This window comes from Neocloeon triangulifer, unplaced genomic scaffold, assembly GCF_031216515.1.
Source record: "Neocloeon triangulifer isolate White Clay Creek 2 clone unplaced genomic scaffold, ASM3121651v1 ptg000012l, whole genome shotgun sequence".
Taxonomy (NCBI): Eukaryota; Metazoa; Arthropoda; class Insecta; order Ephemeroptera; family Baetidae; genus Neocloeon; species Neocloeon triangulifer.
The window spans coordinates 19,531,904-19,552,799 of NW_026775554.1; the positions used below are offsets into that span (position 1 = coordinate 19,531,904).

Below are 20,896 nucleotides of genomic sequence, written 5' to 3' on the forward strand. Positions count from 1 at the left end.
TGGCAATATAGATTGAACTGCGCCTTGGATGCAAGAAAGCGGGAGGAAACTGCAAACATTCTTCCAACGTGAAATTGTCTTCTGCTGATCAAAGCAAAGAAGACAATACAGAAGAGCGAGAAGGAAAATCAAATCAGTTCCGGAGGCTTATTTGAGATGTAACCGAAATTTCTATCATCTCTTTTGATGGAAGGAAATGTAAAATTGATACGAATGCCGAAAGAATTGCAAAAAAATTTTCTTTAAAAATCTCCTTGATATACTAAATTCAGAAGGTTAGCATTTTGATTAATTTAAAAGAATTCATTTAAATATTATTAAAAACTATTATTACATTTAATTCGATATGATATTTCATGGAAATAATTCAAAAACGATTTCGAACAAATTATTAAAAAAAAAAATCGTAAATTAGGGCAAACATAAATACACATTTTTGGAAATTTCGTTTTCCATAGAGATTTCTAATCAAGTTAAAATGTTTAAATGGAATGAAATTTCCTACCTTTATTTAGAATTCTTAATTTACATTTCCTATTAATGTGTAAGAAATATTTGAACTAATTTAGTCTGCATGTCAACTGAAAGTTAAAGAGGAAACATTCTGACAGGCGTAATTAGAATTAATTAGAAAGTTGAATAGGGAAAACCACTTGAGAGAGAAATATTGTGTCACTTTTAATTAAAATCAAAGCTAATTCAGCAGAAAGTTAATAGCACATTCCAGGCAAACTCGGCGCACAACTCAACACCCTTGAGACTCTCGAGGGACGAAAGCGAAATTTATGCAAATCGCGTTGCACACGAGAGCGTCACTTGTTGAAAGATTAATCGTGCTCGACGCGGTAGGCGGCAAAACAATGTGTATATTTGCGCCACTTCCATACCGAGATTAACCATAACTGAACGAGCTGCTCACACAGACAGACAGAAACGCATTTGACATATCAACTGCGAATTGTATAGCCGGGTTGCATATCAGGCTGGCCGGTAGGATAAATAAGGATCCAGCAGAGAGACGGTTCGTTTTTCAATTTGCCTGCCTTTGTGACACTTTCCGGCCTGTTTGCTCTGTCACGCAGAGACGGACTGATAAAATGGGGAGCCTTCCTCTTAATCCCAATGCTAAAGTCTCCAAAGTTCGTTTCGCCCGGACTTTGCATCAAATAGAGCGACTCACTGTTTATTTTCTCTCTCTCTCGCAATTCTTGTATGTATTTATTTATTTATTTGCCGGAAAGATTTCGTTAGTCTCACTCACTGTTGGCTTCTCTGTCAGAAGCACGTGCTGGCGTGAAATATTTACTCGGCCCGTAAGTGACACTGCGTGTCACAGCGGGAAATATTTATTGCGAGCGAAAAGTTTTTGCCGAAAGTGCTGTGGGGACGGAGAGCAGAGCAAAGTTCCACGACGTTCGGATTCGACTTTGCCACCCGTGATAGGGATTAGATGTAGAAGAGACGTGTTGCGCCTATAAATTCATCTTGCACGCTTTCTGCGTCAATAAAAATTGTCTAATTACAGGCGACCTTCATGAATTTATCAAAAAATGATGTTAAACATTGACTTCAAAATTAATAATTAGACATGAATAACAATTGATTATTTTAATGATTTTTCACACTAAAACCTTTTTTGTAACTTGTATCATTTACTCAGGTTAATGATATTTAATGGACTATTCAAGATTTTTTGTTTGTTGCTATTTTGATGCATATTTTTGAACATCTATTTTATTTACTTTGGAGGTTTTAAATTTTGTTTTAATTACAATATTTTGTATCAATTTTATTAGAAACCGAAACAAATATTTTTTTTGAGCAATGAAAATTTAAACTTTAGATTATTATCCACCATCTTCTTTAACAATCAGTTGCATCATTGATTAATTAAAAATCAAATGAAAGTATTCTGAATTTCATTTTACTGCCACAGACTTTAAGAGATGATTTACTACAAAAAACATCCTCCTAGAGGCATTTTTAATAGAAAAAAAAATTACTTCAAACCGGGTACTTTTAAATTATAATTTTAGCCCACTTATTTATTTTGTTTTTAAAGAAAGCGATTTTTGAGATATTAAATTATTGATGAAAATAATAAATTGGGTGTGAAAAAGTTCAAATATAACGTCGTTTTTTCTCTTTATTGTTTCAATTGTTCTTATATAAATCTCCCATTTTTTGTGGAACAATTAAAAAGATAAAGAAATAACTAATAAATTTGTAATTATTTTTCGATACGATTTACATTTGAAGCGTTCCAGGTTCCAGGCCACGTTTTATCGCATTTTAGACAATAACCATTTAATTTTACGAGAATTCATTCATATGGGCTGCGAATATGAATGTAACGAAGGAGATGGAAAACGTCACATCCATAATGAATTGCAACAAACTTTTCTTGAAGCGCACCCGCATCAGCTTTAACTGCGAGAGATGCACACAGAACTCAGTCTATCCTCCGCTGATTAAAACTCTCTCTCGCGCGCGCACTTCGTCATGCTAATAAATATCGTCGGCGCGCGCGACACCCGAGAAGAAGTTGGGCGCACAAACTCGAGTGGCTCCTTCAGGCGTGCCAAATTGAATTTCGTCGCCTGCGAACCTATAAAGAAGGAGAGAAGAGGAAGGAGTAAAAGAGAAGAAAGAGAGATGCCGAGTCGGCAAACAATAATTTTGGCAAAAGAAGAAGAAGACGACCCCGTGCAGAATTTCAATCAGCACTCGGCAAAATTGCTTTTTCCTCTCATTTTATTCAATGCAAAAATGGTTTTTTGAGCATGTATACGTGTGTGCGTCGACAAATCCCCAGGGCTGTGCAAAACATACATACATAGAAACAGATAGATGCATTCGCAATGATTAATGCACGCACGTATATTTCAGCTTGTTGCGCGTCCGGCGTGATTGATGGTGTGCGAGACGCTGCTTTTGCCCCGGGAATTCTTTCCGCGGCCTTTTTGTCACGTTCCCCGCTCTTTTAACCCCTTTTAGCCGATATTAAAGCCATTTGCATATTCATCGCAGCAATTTGCAGTGCGGTTTTTTTGCTCGGCAAGATATATTTGCGTGAATATTAATTAAGAGACACGCCTTGTTTAGTTTCGGCTTAATGAGAGAGGCACTTTAACAAGTGTCAGAGATGCAAATCTTCATTCTGGGCACGGCAATAATCCCTAACCCCGGCGGTTTAACGCGTGGAATTAAAAACAGGTTAATTTTATATGGTGCTAAATTTAATCACTGGAAAACGCGTTCACCATAAAGGATTTTTTTTTAATTAATTTCATAGCACTAAAAACAACTAATTTTAAGTGAAAGGCGAAGAAATAACTTTCATTCCCATCAAAAAATGAACTCACTCCCGGATTGTACAACTCACGTTTGGCAAAATGGCTTTCCTCCTCAACGATCAAACCCTTTCGAATAGCGGGGGCGGAAGAGGCAAAACTAACGGCCGCATCGTCATGCCGCGCACGTAAAAAAGCAAACAAAGTTAGGCCGTGCGCCGCGCTCGCGAACCGAACGCAATCCATACATATAAGAGAAGGGCAGGGCGCAGATAAAGGTGCTATAGATGTTTTTGCAGGCTTCGTTTGAATTCCGTCTGGAGAGTTGTTCTCTTTTTTGGCGATAAAATGTCACTCACGTCTCTCTCGCGGGTCCCGGCTGGGAGGAATTGCACCGCAGTTTTTGAGCTCGCCAGAATGATGTACAACAAGTAATTTATGCTTGTATGACTTAAAACTTTGCCCCAGCTCAAGGCGGAACGGAATTCGCAGGCAATATGGCGCGCTTGAGATCACACGCACTTTTGGGAATGTTTGAGGCCAACAAGCCCAAAGTTGATTAAATTGGGATTTGGGAGCTAAACCAAAACGCCAGCACGAGTCGAAAATAGAATTAAATGGCAAGGAGTTGATAAAATGCATATGGGTGCAAATTATAAGAATTTTAATTTTCTTTAGATTCATATTATGAGACATGCGAAAGTTTAAAATAACTCAATCTCTTTAATTTTACTGTATTTATTTAGGCAGATATATTTTTTATTAGTAAAAGATGTTTTGATTTTTTTCAAATTTTTACCGCACGTACGTACATGTTTTAAGTTAGAGTTTGAGATTATAATTAGTCTATTTTGTTTGCCCAAAACAATTCCTCACCACATTCTTATTATGGCTTCTATTGAAAACCCTTAAGATTGCCTGGCATTATAAATTTTATAATAATTTAAGGTTTTTTAAATCAACATCATTTCTTATATATTGATAAAATTTTTCAAAATTTAAATTCTTTTTATTTTTAATTTATTTTGAAGTATGAATGACGAGTTACAAAATATGTGTGAAATATCGCTGTCATTAGTTTTCAATAAATTTAAGTATAAACTGCTATAAAAGAGGTTTGTTGACTTTCACGCGACATTAATTTAATGTTTAACATTGAATGTTATAGTACAAGTTTTAACCTCCATACGCATAAGACTTTAATTTTTCCCAATTTTGTATTTGTAACATTTCAAAATTAGTTTGGTCTTTGCCAGAGCAAATGGAACGACTCTATTCAACCCCTTTTCAGATAGAGATCTCCGAGATTGCTGGCCAAAACGTGAAGGTGTGTATGAAAGTAAGCAGAGAAGTTTTTGGGTCAATACACTGAGAACGTGTTCATCAAACTTCCGAGGGCGCTCCTCTAGAGCCGGGCTTATTAATGTCTCGGCCGCAAGCTAACAAACATTTTCGCCCCCAAGTGGTCGGCGTGAATTAATGAAAGCGGTCCAGCAGCATTAATTAAGCGCCGCTTAATGGCTACCGCAATCCACTATTCACACATGCAGTAAAAGAAAATGTATAAAAAAGCGAGTTTGTCACGCACGGAGTCACTCTGGCCGCGGGTTTAAAATTTAATTGCTCTGTCCGACTGGCCGCTTTGATTTATTCACGCGGCGCTTTTTTCCGACAGAGAGAGAGAAAGAGACACACCGACTGGCTGACAATAATTGACTCGGCACGAAAATGCGCCACGTTCCATTTGTGTGCTGCATGAATAATGGCCCGTTTGAAAATGGCCCTCTCGCACTTGCCAAGCGTAATTTGCATTTTAAAACCGCGGATGAAGAGAACTATCCGGTCGGCGCAAAATTGAGTGGTGACATGCGAGGAGTTGGAAAAAATGCGGCGTTCCGAAGAACGTTCTCGATTGTTTTTTTTTAGAAATGTGAATCTATAAAAGTAATAACTGACAATTTAATATTTCAATTTGAAAATATTTTTTGCTAGATATTTAATGAATAATAGTTAATTAAGATAGGAAACGGAGCTCAAAAATGCAGTAAATTTATATTATTTTCATAACTTGTAAAAAAACTGCCTCGTCTTCAATGAAAACATGAAATAAATTTAAAAAAGGAATTTTAAACGAATCTTTTCTCAATTTTCCAATCAGCTTTTTTGGCTAGTTATTGTTTCTTTTGTAAAGATAAAATCTAAGAAACAAAAATTCCCTTGACCAATTTTTCTAGAGTTCCTTCATTTTTTTACATCAATGAAAAACTAATTACTTGTTACTTGTTAATAATAATGTCAGATAATCGCCAAATTCCATCAAGAAACATAAAACGAGAAAAATTGCAAGAAAAATTCAATCACCGCTGCCTTATCCTCTTCTCTTTAACAAAGAAAAGCAGGGAGCCTCCTTCCCACATCGTTTGCAACCAACCCTTCTTTTTTTCTACTCCTTTAGCTTCCCTGCCATACCCATATATAATGAAATTTGCTCGAGCACTGTCGGATTCCGCGAACAGACTCTCTCATTATTGCAAAGATTCTTCCCGCGAGCGAGCACATAGAAAAGCGGAGGCACAAAAGCTCGGCGGTTCGTTAATGAATATTTTTATCAGCAGCAACACAAAACGAGCCGCAATGGTATGTGTTCGGAAAAACGGGGCGAAACAATGGGTGTCTGCAGTGGCGGAAAGACAATGCCATTTTTGTTGCAGGCCGGGAAATGAAATCCGCCACTCCACGGCGGGCGAAATAAAAGCAGCCGTCATTCTCGCGTGCATTGCCGGAAAAGCGTCGGAGCGGGCCGAAAAATCGCATTATGTGTATTCAATTTGAAATCCATAACAGCACAAAGATGAAAGACCAGCAGTCTTTTTGATTCCTAAAAGCTTTCCTCTTTTTCTCTCTGGATATGAGGACAAAATGCGTCTCGCTTTTCTCTCCACTTCTTTTCTTGGCACATAAGTTGTAAACAAAAAGCCATGGACTGACTAAGTGCATATTCAGACCAAAATCTTTGAAAAAGTGCATTATTTATATTTCTGATAATTTTTTTTTTTTTATAATTTTTTAAGCAAAATAAATCCAGGTCGAATTGTATACAAGTACGGTTTATCAATAGTAAATTAAATTATCATGGAAGATAAAGATTTAAAAATACATTGACCTATACTAAATTTAATTATTATTAAAGCTTAGATCACTTTATATGACTTTATAGTAATTTTAAGTTGCTTCATTGTATTTTCCTCGCTCGAAACAATCCCAAACAAAAAAAAAGGATAAAAAAATTGAATATTTAAACATTCCTTTTGCTTAGTATTTTACCAAAAGGATTAAATTTTTCTTTAAAAAATACTCTCTTTTTATTAATATCTCATAGATTTCAATTAAAATAAGCAAGAATACACGTTTTCTTTGAAATCTAAAATTAAGCAGTCCTGTTAAAAAAGACATCTTGGTGGAAAGAAAAAAATGCTGGATATTCTTATATTAAGTAAATTGTCGTATCTTTTTTATGCGTTGCTTTTTGTGGACAACACATTGAAGATACACAAGATGTGGTGCATCATTTTCCATTTGATTATATTTACCAAAGAAAGGGAAAATACATCATTCTCTCTCAGCGCGCTCTTATGTCTACGTCATGGCCGACGGCCAAATTTCGATTATTTTGAGCGCTTTTCTCTCGTATTAATATTTTATTTGCTCGCAACCGCAGACAAGCAAGACAAATCGGTCCGGGTATCACACAAACACACACATAAGCTTGCTTTTGCGGCCGTGCTGCGACGAAATCCATTACTTGCGCCGCGACGGAGAAAAAACAACGAGCACATGAAAATTTATGTTGCAAATGTGGATTTGAGTTTATTGCTCTGCGAAAGGACTTCGTAAGCGGCTATTTCTTATCTCATATGAAATGATATATAGGTTTGATGCGAAGAAATGCACTCTATGAAAAAATCACATAAAAGATGACCACACCAAAATAAATTACTGGCGGGTTTTTCTATGTTAATTTTTTCTCTTGTTGATATTTTAATATTCTTTAATTAATTAACCAACATTAATCATATTCACATGAATAAAAAATGAAGTTAAAAAATGTTTGCAGTAAAAAAAATGCAGCCCGCGAAACAAAATTATTTCGTATTTAAAAATAATTTTTAACTTCAAAACTAGAAATCAACAGCTTTACACATGATTTTATGCAGATATAAGTAAAATGAATAATTTTTGCAATTCATGGGAAAATAGAAAATACAATGTTAAAAAATAAATGCCCTTTTGAGTGAAGTTCATCCCTTCTGACGTTTTGAATAATACGTAACATGAACACGGTGTACTTATTCGTGGCGTAGTGAAGAGAGTAAGTAGCACATGGAGCTCGGCCTGCCAACTCATTACTCGCTTGGCATTTTGAGGGAAATCCCGCGGGGCCAGACGACGTGGACGAAAGAGAAGAAGGGCAAAACGCCCTGCGATAATTGGCTGGCGCGCCGCTCGACCAATTCGCGAAAGCGCTTTATTTACGTGGACGGACCATGTATACTGAGAGATAGGACACAGGTCTAATCTCGGAATAAAAGGATATCCAACGTCAAGTCCGAATCCATCAACGCGAGAGGGTTTTAGGCCCGGAGGATTTGGAGTTTCATTTTACGCCCTTTCACAAAACTATATATTAGAAGAAAGAGTTTCCCGAACAAATTTCTCCTCAGAAATAAAACTAGGTGATAATCAGAGTTCAAGAAAGTTGTGCTTTTCAGCTTCAAGCTTATTTGAGTTTATAATGCTAAAAATAATTTTGAAGCCAAATTCATTAAATTTGCAGCAAATTTATACAAATCACTTTAAATGGAAAAACTTGTCTTCATTTTGTCTTTAAGTTATATAGTTAAAATAACTGGATAATTTAATAACTGACCATGAATGCTTTTAAAAGTAATTCGGCGTTTTTCGTGTGAAAATTTCCGACCAATAAATTGCATACATTAATTTCTGTTTAGCTTTTAATTTCTCAATAGTTTAATTTTACTTTTACAATTCTTTCATATAAAAAACTTTTTCTATAATAAAAAACGATAAATCTCAAAAGTTCCCCTCCCGGGCGAGTCTGCAAAGTTTTCGGCTGCTAGTCTCGTTCGCGAACAAAATCTCAGCACGCACCAGACGGGCTCTGGAGCTGCTCGGAAGTAAATCAGCATTAGGCCGCGTCGTAAATTTTGCTTATCCATCGACAGGTAATGGCCGCGCCGAGTGAGCGATGAATGAATTCGTGGCGCATAATGCACCTTTACGTATGGGCGGTTTTAAACCCGAGTGAGTCCTAAACCAGCAGATTTTAATAACATACGCACCAAAACCTAATTATCCTCTGTGTGGATTTTGGGTCAGGAATGAAAATTGACTGCTGTACTCACCACTGGCGGATCTCCTTTTCCGAAACTGAAACATACAACGCAAAGGGTTAGTTATTAGTTTTAGTGCGCGCAAACAAGCAACAAACACACGCGCTCTGAATAGATTGGCAAACAAATCAAAATTGTGAACAGGTAGGCGTTTGCAAACAACCAACAGGGCTGTGGTATAAATTAGTTTGGATTTATAGAGCCAATAAATTCTGGATGCAGAAATTAATTCACATGTTTTCAGGTTTTATCAAAATCAGAATCAAAATTTCAATTTATCAAATGGAATATAAATAAACAAAAAGATTACTTAATTTATTGAAATTGTTAATTTTCGTCAAGAGTGAAAACTATTAAATTTAACTTTGATATCCAGAGAGTGTAAACTGCAGTTCAGGCAACGGGATGTTTTGCTCAAAACTCAATTTTGAATTGAAAACGAATTTTTAACCCATTAAGAGATGGGTATTTATTGACCAGCAGAATAATTTCCGTGATTGGATTTTTTATTTTTGGAAAATATGCAAATGAGAAGCAGCTTTGTTGAAGAATCCTGCGCTTTCAATTATGGAAATATGAAATTAATAAAGAGGCTTTGATTGATTTTGCCTTACGGACCAAGCGAATATTTTATGCACGTCGCTTTTGACGGTCGCTCGCTCTCACCACAAGAGGACGAATAATAATTCAAAAGGCCGCTTTTCGTGCGATCGAGTGAGTCGATTTTCCGCCATCGAGTGCGTCCTCTATCCATTTCGTTTGACGAGCAAGCCAGCCGTGAATTTCATTGTGCGAAAAAACCAGGCCGAGAGCGAATTCGCTCTAGACCGTTTGTTATTCAATAAAGAGAAATAAAATACATAATGGATTGGTCCGTTAATGGAATTTTATTGCCAGCGAACTGAAAGAAGGAGATTTTTTTTGTACGAAATTTAGGCGCATAAATTATTGGCATGAAATTCGCCGCATGCCGTTTCGCAGCTTGCTCTGCCTCTTTATCTCCGAATTCAGAAGGTTAATCCGCTTTGCACGGAGGCTTCCATATAAAGATTTAAAGCTTGGCTGGCCTCGAATGGAAAAGAGGATTCGCGACTCGCAAGGCTGCTGGATTAACGCTTATTGCAACTTCGTGAGAGGAGCGATGAGAAAGGATATATAATTTTTTCCTCCTTGGCAGGCAAAGGCTGAGGAAGTTCAGTCAATTATTTTTCTCACTTATTGACCACGTAGGCCGTAAAATTTCTCATTTTGCTCCCATATTCAAATTAAAGGTGTAAATTTACTAAACCGCGAAAAATTCATTCTACACTAGAATTATCTTAGTTTGATATTTAAATTATGAAAATTAAAATGATAATGAATTTATTTAGAGGGAGCAATAATCAAAGGAATTTAAAGAATGTTATTGATTTATTAATGTTAATAATGTATCGAAAAAATAAATTAGAACTACTGTAGAACCCACACATTTCCCGCAAGGTTTATATGTTTAAAGGTAATGTGATTAAGAACTATTTAATAAATATTATTAATTTAGCCTTTACAACATAATTTACAAAAAAAGATTGATATAAAATTGAAAATAAGTTGCAAATTATGTGAAATAAGTATAAAATTAAAATACTATAGATAATAAAAAATAAAAAAGATCAATTATAATAAAATGAATTATAATAATGAATATTAATAAGTAAAATCTTGTTATGAATGCACAAATGTAAAATTTTTAACTTTTAAAATTTCACAAACACTTCTACATTACAAAGTCTTTGAGTCATTTGATTATCTTACGGTGTATACTTCAAAGTTTTTTTTTAACAAATATTTGAAAGTGCGAAGGTGCTGCCGGTCGAAGACTCTAAACCTCATGTTCTCTTCTCATACGTATTATTGATCAGCCTGCTTTATCCGGAATAAATTTCCCAGGGCAATGTATAGTACAAGTCGTTGCTGTCAGGCGAATGATTGAATGTCTTGCGGAAGAAAAAAGTGAAAAATTCAGAGAGCTGAATAGAGGCCGGTATGGCAGACGATTCCTATCATTAGCTGACAGAACTTCTCTCTCAATTTCTCCTCTTTGATCAAAATTGAAAAGAATTGCGATTGGTAAATACAAATTTAATTTCCGCAGTCTCCCGTGTAATGAAAGTTTCCTTAAATGGTGTCACAACGTGTTCAGTGTTTTTTTTATGCCCCTCAAAAGAAGCAAACGGAAATTTCATGCTCCCCCACAAAGACAAAAGTTAGTTTGCTTCTTCGGCCTGGCTGCTCGCGTTAATTAGATTTGTTATCAGCAGCTTTCAAAGAGAAAGAGACGAGTGGAGCTCAAGACCATGGGGAACGGATCGTGCTCAAATAATGCAAATATCATGGTTGACTGCCTGCGTTGTTTGAAATAGTTCACTTGCTGCTCTCTGATTAAACAATTAAATCAAAACGGGAAACAAAAACGTATGGTAAGAGTTTTGCGACACTTCAACTTGATATTGTATTCAAAATTTTATGAATAATAAACTGTGATATGAAACTTTTGTTTTTTCCTCTGCTGTCAAAAAGGGATGCATTTAGTAGCCAAAACCAAGCGATAACTTTCTCAACTTTCTTTAATCACGATTCCCCTGTTTTCCATTAAAAATGTTTCCATTATTCTTAACTGGAATTTGATTTCAACTAATTTTTTAAAATTTAATTGCTGATATATTATCAAAAACTGAAATAATTTTCATAAATTTATATTTAGAAAAAAATATTTCTACTCTTTTGCAAATTATATACATTATTATTACATTCAATCCTTTTTTTTCAGAAAAAGTAAAGAAGTATTTCAGCAGAAGAGAACACTAGAAAAACAAATGAGAAAGAAAGACATTTACTTTAATGCCATTGCGCGAAACGTGTGAGACTTGAAATATCGTGATGCACTTTATTTGGCCTCGGGCGGAAAAATGAGTTTGCATAATATGCACATGCATGAGTCTGGAAAGAGGCGGTTGAATTTCTCGGATGCAGTGGAGAGTGGTTTCGCTGGTGGTGAATGCGAATGAAATGCGGCTTGCATTTTTCATGGCACGCTCGCATTGCTGGCAGATGCGGCGGAAAAGCCCGGAAAATAATCCCATCTCTCTCCAGAGAGAAACGTAAATGCACTTGGTAAATACGGCACCAGCAGAAAGCGACGTTCGTGCGGTTCGCGCTTTTTTGCGATCTTGGCAAAAGTAGTGCAGCTGCACCAATCAGAAATGGAATTTAATGGGAAAAAAAGAAGAGTGCAAAAAAATATATTTTCAGCGCAAGGAAAAATAAATTATTTTGGAAGAATTTAAAAAAAAAATGCACTAAAATTTTCAGGGTATTATTCTAAAAGAAGTTTTTAAAATAATCAAATAAATCAATGCAAAATAATTAGCTTTATCAGTTTCTTTCCGCTGAAAACTTCTTTTGAACTTCAATTTTCAAGGATATTAAACCAAAATTTTAAATCCTAAATAATATTACAAATTTGTATCAACGAACATTCATTTTGTTTATATCTTAAAAAATTTGGTAAAGCTTCATATATAAGAAAAATATTTTTATTGACTTTTAATTTATCAAAAATTTAAAACATTTTGTCTACTTTGAATCACTTTTACTTCTAAAGAAAACAAATTTGAAATTTCTGGACAGAGAATGTATCAACTTCATGATACAATCTACAGGGATTCGATTACTTGGTGTCTGTAGCGTTTTTTTTTACCAGAATGGTGGTGCACGACACCCGACCTGCTCACGCTCACTCGGGTGTCTCTGGGGCAGGAGGTCACAATTATTTTGAGCCGGCCTTGTCATTTCGTGGCAGGGCTGCCTAGCTGTTCGCACACAAGGTCAATATTTGCCCAGCACTCGCTTCGTGCACCCACCCGACCGGCGCCTTTATTTCGCGAAAATGGGAAAAGCAGGGAAAAAAACGCCGAGAGACAAGAAAAAATAACCGGGTGTTTGGCCAAGGGAGGAGCAGAGCAAGCAGGCCGTTTTAAACAAAAAGAAAAGAGGAGATTCTCACTCGGCACCAGTCGGAGAGATTATTCAAAAGAGCATAGAATGGTTTTTGCAGGAAGATTTCGGAATGAATAGCGTCGAGAATTTTCATTCACTATTGAATGACCTTTAAACGAAGGGCAAACTTTCAAGGTCAAAATCCAGTTTCATTAAGTAGATAAATTATAATAAATGTATATTACATTTATATGCTATAGATATAGAGTCGCCTAGCTTAGATTATTTATGCGAAATTCAAAAGTGGAACCGCAACAGAAAACAACCGAAACTTTTGGCTAAAGTTCCTTGCCTCGCCAAGGATTATGAACTTCGCATCTTGCGGCGTTTGAATTCGCAACGACTCTTGGTTTTGTACGTTCTCAAAAGAGAGAAAAGTTTCGCAAGCCCCAAAGCCACGAATCCGATTCCGAGCGAGTCTCGATCTACTTTTTTATCCCATTCTTTTTTTCGTTCTCCTCGGCGGGCGAATCGTACCGATTATTAATGTAGCACCGCAGGTCGCGACTATGAATTATGAATGGTCTCGACACGGCTGTGTGAGAATTTAAAATTCTACGACGAAGGAGCGCAGGTGAGTAGACGTAGCGCCCTTTTTCTATTGATAATCCATAAAGTTTTATCTCCTCCGTCATCTCTTTCTGAGCCGCGCCTGAAATTTTCATAAACAACCCGAATTTATGGTTATTAAAAAAGGGAGTGCGCGGGGCTCGTTTCGCCTGGCATGTTTATTCGGGAAAAAAGGTGCGCCTGTGATAATATCGACTGACTTTTATACGCGCCCCTCGCCGACTGCTTTTTTTTCGCCCACCGAAAAACGCTTCGCTCCGATGACCTAAAAAAAAAGTGCGTCAAAGTAAATTATCAAAAGGTTGGATAAAAAGGAGACCTTTCATACTGATTCCACATTTTTTTAAAAAGAAAAAACCCAATAAGAGAAATTTAAAAATATATACAGGAGTTTTATTGATTTTGTAACTTTCTTTTGGGATATTTTTAAATTTATTTCAGATTTAAAATATTGTTAGGAAAATAGTTTACTAATAAGTTACTCTATCAATTTTTTTTAAGTGAATTCAGAATCAATAAAAATTAATTTACTCCACCCCATAAAATTTTTTATTTTATTTAAATCAGCTGTAAAAATTCGTTTTTAATCAATTGAAATGTATTATTTTCCTGGTAGCTGACTAATTCATCCTTATTTTGCATAAAAAAAAGTGAAAAAAAAGTATTAAACTTTTATGGACTGAAAACAAAATCAAGACAATGATGTATAAAAAAATATATTCTAGCCAGTGATGTACAACTTAATAAACAATTTTGTAATTGTATTAATTAAGCGATTTAATTATTTCAAACCAATTAACGTTTTAAGAATTTTGTTATGAATTTAAAATATGAAGACTTTTTTACAATAAGAGCTAAATAAAATCATAAAATTAGAGAGACAGAAAAAGTAGAAAAAGGGATTTTGTATCTATCAGTTTAAATTACTTTCCAGCCCAAATGTTCAAGACCATCATCCTGTTTTTATTATTTCCAAAATTTGAGTTGCTAAAAGGAACTCATTTAATTTTGATCAAATTTGTTGTTTGATTTAGGACACAGCAGAATTGTACCGAACAATTCCCGAATGGCCGAGTTTTCGTTGAAACTAATTAAACAGGCTTGTCTGGTTTGCTGCGAAGTTGAACTAAATGAGTTCCACTGTGGCCCATTCGTATTCCTGAATTCTAATTGTGAGCTAACGCCCTCGCACACATTCTACTAACAACACAGAAGACGACCTGATCCGGTGAGATTCAACCGAGAGTTACGAGTACCGAGAACGGCAGAGTTGGGATTTGCGGACCAAATTGAAAAACTTTTTTCACTTCCCCGACAAACACACCCAGCGTAGTAGACACTCATTAGCAGCACTCGTAAATGTCGCGCGATTTTCAACCTGCAGAAAAATAAAAGGCGTTTTTCCTCATTTCACAGATAAAGGCAGCGATAAATTATTCGCTCTTTCGAGCAGACGAGTAATGCGAGTATCAGTGAAAGAGCGGCGGATAAATTAACGTCGGCTGACAGACAGCATGAAATATCGCGACTAATGTTTGTGTGCGCGTTGGAAATTGAATAAACCCCCTCGTGATCAATAAGGGAGAACGAAATTGCGGCGGAGGCCAATGATGCTCTCCAGCGACGAAATCAAATTATTTCATTAATTCGCTGAAATTATGCCCTCGGGGTTCTAGGATTTGTGATTAGATTTGCAATTCAGAGTTGTAAAAAAGCACGCGATTAAATTACGATTTCTAAGTTATGATGATCAGGGAAAATGAAGCAAATTTCCATAATAATTAACTCCCGGAAAAAAGTATAAGCCACTTGAATATTTTATTAAATCTATTTGAGATTTTGCTTCAAATTAGTTTCCAAAATATTACAGTTTTGTTTTACTTTCCTAGGTCAAAAAGTAATTCTTAGAGAAAAACATGGGCTTTACGACTTTACAAGTATTTTTTTAGGTACTTTTTCTGCACTGTAAACCAAATCACGTTCCAAAAGCCAGTCTTACTCACCTCTCCATTTCATCGCATTGCTTCTGTCCTCAACTTTCGGCAGATTCGTGACAGAATTTCGACCTGGGTCTGCTTCACAATTTGCAAGCTCACCGGCAAACCACGTGAACGCGACACAAAAATCAAACATAAACAAAGGACAAAGCCATGTGGTATGGGGTGGGGGGGGGGGGGGTGGGGTCGATTCGCAATTTTTTTTGGAAACGCGGGAACGATGACGTCATAAACGAAACATGAAACTTGACAAAGTGAATTTTGCGTAATGAAAAGAAAATATTATTATATTATGAATTGTTTTGTGTTGAGGAAAATAAGCAAAAATTGATCTCGGAAGTTTTAGCAAAATTCTTGCCACAATGATAGATAATGATTTTGATTGCTGTTTGATCTCACTGCTTGGTTTCAAGTAAAATTGTTCCCAATTAGAGCGCTCAGCAACAATTTAAATTTGCTTTTCAATTTTTTAGGTGAGCAAACATTGAATATTTTATTAAATAATATCTGATAAATCGCACTTATAAATGGAAACTGAGGACAATGCCACGGCAGACCAGAATTGAGAAGAGGTTTTAATTAAATTGGTGTTATTAAAATTATTCAGTACTAAGAATCACGCTATTTGCATGCAAATTTTTTATTTAATCGGCATTAATAAATAATAAAGTATCTTCGTACATAATAAATCTTATCTTTTTCAATTTGAAAATAAAATGTTTGTTATGATTAATCCACCGTTCACACGCACTTTCATTTTCGGCGTGCGTTTTATGGATTTTCCCCCTTTCAAAACCATCCATTAGCCTCTGCATGTAAAAGTCGGACCAACACGCGGCCAAAATTAATCCGGCACTGCTGGAAAATTTCTGCCTTTGCTGGCTAATATGGCGCACCGCGCCGACGAACGCAAAAAGCGCCCAACTTTAATCAAAAGGCTCCTTCCAGTTGATCAACGAGAAAGCTCCGCAGAGCGCCTAGACCGCTTTTGTCGACGGAACAATCAGATGATGTACGTCCCGCGCGACCAAGCATATTCCGCAGCCTTTTGAATCGCGGTACAAATATTTTTGCTTTCTGGCGTGGGTGGAACAAACGGGGCTGCTTTTATGGTCAAACTTTTTAATTGTGCGCCTCTCCGCAGAGCTTTTCCATTCGCAACTTTTTCAGCGCTCGTATGAAAGCGTCGGTCACTCTCCGTAATAATATAATTGAGTATTTTGAAAAGCTCATAAAATTAGCGGACGCCTCTCTCGTTTGAAAGTTGGCAGCCTAGTGACGCATTAATCCTTCTTTCTGATATCGGGCAGCGCCAGGAAAAGTTGGGATGCTGCCAGTAAGAATTTGTTCGGCTTGAAAAATTACTCCAAGGTGTAACAAAGTCCATTATTTATCTTTTGACCCAGATGTTGTTAAGGCGGAGAATGTGAAATGCATTCTTATCAATCTTCAAACTATTTCTTTTGAACGGACATTCTAACAGGAAACTTTGTTACCTTCATTCCGTCTTTCTTTTTTAATCGTGACTTTTACAAGTTTTGTTAAGCTTTTATCTAGTTTTCACTTTACAACAAAATGGTTTACAACTTTTAAATTTAATTTTTTCATGAACTTAGAAAAACTGAATTGGAATTGAGGAATTGAATTGATTTTTGAAGAATAAAAATTAACATTAAAAACAAACTCTCATGAGTCTCACGCATTTTCAGAAAGAATATGCCTGTCAACAAGATTTGAAGTTCACCTCCCCAAAATTTAAAAATTTTTTATTTGATTTAAGATAAAAATTAAAAATTCATCAGCGAGAACTTAAATTTTCTGCAAATTTGTACATTCGATAAATTTTTTATTCAGTTTTGATTTCAAATATATAGAGCGATTTTAAAATATTTCTTGCCACATTTTATCACGTTTTATTCTGGTAATTTTTTAACTTGTTTGGAGGATAAATAAATTTAATTTTTATAGTAAATTATCAAAAATTTCTTGACGCTCCCTGCAGAAGCTAATTTTTTTTATTTAGATTATAGTATTTTGGTGTTGTTGACCCTCTTATTTTCACTTTTATAAAAATCTAAAAACTGTATTCAAAATCTTTTTATTTCAACTATATTATGGAACAAAAAATGCCACCTCAATAGCATTATGAATTTCTTGGTGTCTACATAATTCAATAATTAATCCATTTACTTTAAAGGCAATTCATGTGTGTTTCATTTGTTTGCTGCTCAGGAACGCTGTTATTTAACAAACGCACGTAAGCCAACAACAATGCCATTGAGCAATTCCGCGAGAGTATAATTGCTAGTCGTCGTCGTCGTGGGAAAATTGAATATTCGCACGCAGCTGCAAATGCCTTGACGGTAATCAAGCGTCCTTGCATTACGACTGTCACGCCGGGCGCGTCTCTCTCCATCGGCTGCAATTTCAATTCGCCCCGTCGTTTCCGCGTGTGCGACGCAATCCTTCAGTGACGGCTGGATTAGTTATACACCGCGAGCTCTCTCTGTTGATTGGCCGCATTGAAGACACGGAGGAAAATGCGAATGATGAGAAACTGCTGAGACAAGAAAGAGCTCCGAGTTGAATGCAGAGTAATTATGTTCAGGAAAATTACTTTTGAAATTTGGCTCATCAGCAATTCTTTGAAGAATTAAAATAGATTTTATCTCCGAGACGAGTATTAAATTGGATTTAATATTTTGATCAAATAAGAAATCAGTTGTTTCCATGAGATAAAAACTATCAAAAGTTGCTGCCACTGAAAAAAGTTATTCAAATCAGCCACAATGAGTTGCAAATTTCAATTTGGCTTTAATACCTTTAAATTAGTATTTACTGCGATTTTAAAGCAATTTTAGTAGATTAAATAAAAATGAATTAGAAGTTTTAAATAATTTTTCTACGTCTTTTTTGCCACTCCACTTTAAATTATATAATTTAGATATATAAATTTTTTAATTCTTCACATCATTCTATTTTCATTTAAAATTTTTTGCCCGCAGTGCCAAAATAACAGGGTGGCCAAATTCGCATGGAAATTTCTGAATAAATTAATTTCCCCTCTGAAAATCAGAGTGCTCCAAAAAGGGCAATTCCGGCGGCAATGAGGGCGGTCTAACTGCAATAAAATTAATTTCCACCCTCTCTCTGCTGAGAAGCGGCTCGTCAGCTTTGATAACAATAATGCGCGCGTGTGCTTACTTTGGTTTGCGGTCAGTGGAAAAGTCAGAGAGACGAAAAGCGACCCCCTGGCTCTCTCTCTTGCTCACAAACATTGGAGCTTTGCATCTCCGAATGAAGAGAGAGAGGGATAAAAATCGTCGTGTTTGCCTGCTTTGTTCTGTAACATAAGCAGGCTTTTATTTCCGAGATGGAGGAAGAAGAAGCGCGCCCGAAATGAAATTCAATTGCCTCGCCTTGAAACAGAGTATTTGTTCAGCAGCAGCAAGTCTTTTGAAGAAATGAAAAGAAAAACCCAAGTCAGTCGGAGCACGACGACTGTTGTTTCCCGAGAGCTGCTGAGACTGCAGCACCAGATTTTCATTCTTACTTTTTTTTGCAAGCTCCTCACAAGAAGAGAATCGCAGAGATTAAAAATTAACAGACTTGCTCTTTTGTATCAAATTTCGGCATAAAGTGTTTTTATAAAAGGCTTACAAAAAATGTCAGTCTCGAGAGTGTTGAATGACGGAATTTTAAAACATAATTTTTTTTTAAGAAGATTATTGAAAAGGAGATTGATAAACATATTATTTTAAATTATTATTATTCCTTTTAGGTGATCACACATTTTTACCGTCCTAAGTGGAAAGACAACAAAGAATGTGTTTTTGCTGAAGAGCGTTTTTTTTTCGATCGTCGCTAATCGAGCGCGAAAAATATAAAAATCGTGCGGCGGAACGGCGAAAATGTACTTTACCAGTCGAACACGACTGAGTGAACACACTCGCGCGAGAGGGAAAAAATCCGCGAATAACTCGATTATTTCGCTGATTTATCATCATGGATGGTTGTCTCTCTTCCGTGCGTGGAAAAATTTTGATTGTCACTCAATAGCGCCGAGCTTGCTTTTTGATCCATCACGGTATTTGTGCGAGATGAAATTATCATAATTGATTGATGCGCTGCGCGAATTCCATTGGGTAAAAAAGCAAAGCCGCCGAAAGGAAAACATGTTCACGGCATTTGTAGTTTCACAATGCAAAAGTTCTATCAGCGTTTGAAAATTTCATTTGAAAAAAAAAAAATTGTTTTAATAATATTTTGGGAAAAAAGACAAAAAATATTTTAGAGAAATACATTACTCTCTATGAATGCAAGTTATATAGGCATTGTCTTATGCAATAAAAATTAAAGAAAAGAGACAGCTGATTTTTTCGAGAGTTTTTCCGAAAGGTTGATTGATGGGTACCAAATAGCTTGGCAACCAGTTGTAACTTACTTGCTTTCCTTCACTGATAATATTGATAAATTGTTTTAAAATTTGTAATCAATTTTCGCTTTGTAAAATTATCCATTACAATATAAATATTTTGTTAACTTTGAATTTTCTTATTTCTCTGCCATCAAATTAATGCATGAACTACTAAATCCACTTCAATTTTTTAGAAGGATTATCCTCGTTTAAATATTAATACCGAGTAAAATCCACGCGCCTCTCCAAGTATTATTTATTTTCCTGGCCTGGCTGGTTTTAATTTTATTTCAACTAATAACCCCACATCAAAAGCGGGATTTTTAATTATGTGCATCTGCTGAGAGGAACGTAAATATTAATTAATTTTAATTAGTCTCGCAGAGAAAAAGTACAACGATGAGTTTAATTCCGCCGAGTGAGGTTGGTTGCGTATGTTGAGTTTATGAAATGCACTCTCGCCAAAGTGCATAGAGAATATAACTGCACCACTCTAGACTCGAGACCGACGAGTTTTAATTAGTGGCATATAAATCATCAAAGGTATAGAAAAAATGAGTTTTCGCTCGGAAGACTCGTCGAGGCTGAAGTTGCGCGCAAATTGCGTTGCATTTGCATAATTATACTCGCCACAGAGGACTACATTTTTCCATTTGTTTTACATTTTCGCCATCGCATGACGGAACTCTCGATTTTGTTTTTTTTTTGTTTTACTGCGCAGTAAGTACGTATCGATTTGCCGAGCAGGCTAATTATCAAAAACAAAGCATATACGGCGAAAGATAGATGATTTCCATGTTCGGCGGCGCACGCAGGGCACGCGTGACCCAAATCGTAAATCGCGCGCGCCGAGAATCGTGTGCACTTTGGCCGCACCGATTAAACCTGCACCAGGCAGGTACGTGTGCACCCTTTCATTAGAAAGTCCTATACCCCCAGACGTGTAATAAAGTTTTCGTGTGGAGGCAGACGACGAACTGCAACTTGTGACCCCATTTAGATTAGCATCAAAGCGCGAGGCCACTAAAAGGTTGCGCCGGTTTATTGTTTTGGACGCTTTATTATTTTCAAAGCAATCTCTCACAAGCATCTAGATGGAGATATCATTAAGAATGTTTTACAAAAGGTCAAGAAATTATTCTCACGATTAAAAAAAAAACATTTAACACGAAA

At 36.1% G+C, this 20,896-nt stretch overlaps 1 protein-coding gene across 1 annotated transcript in view; it reads right to left on the minus strand.

Moving 5' to 3' along the window:
* Positions 1–20,896, minus strand: part of LOC132196423 (frequenin-1) — a 115,739-nt gene that overhangs the window by 49,729 nt on the left and 45,114 nt on the right. Inside the window, exon 2 of the mRNA XM_059619057.1 lies at positions 8,717–8,741. Within this exon, the coding sequence (XP_059475040.1) occupies positions 8,717–8,741 (25 nt within the window). The remainder of the gene's footprint in view (positions 1–8,716; positions 8,742–20,896) is intronic.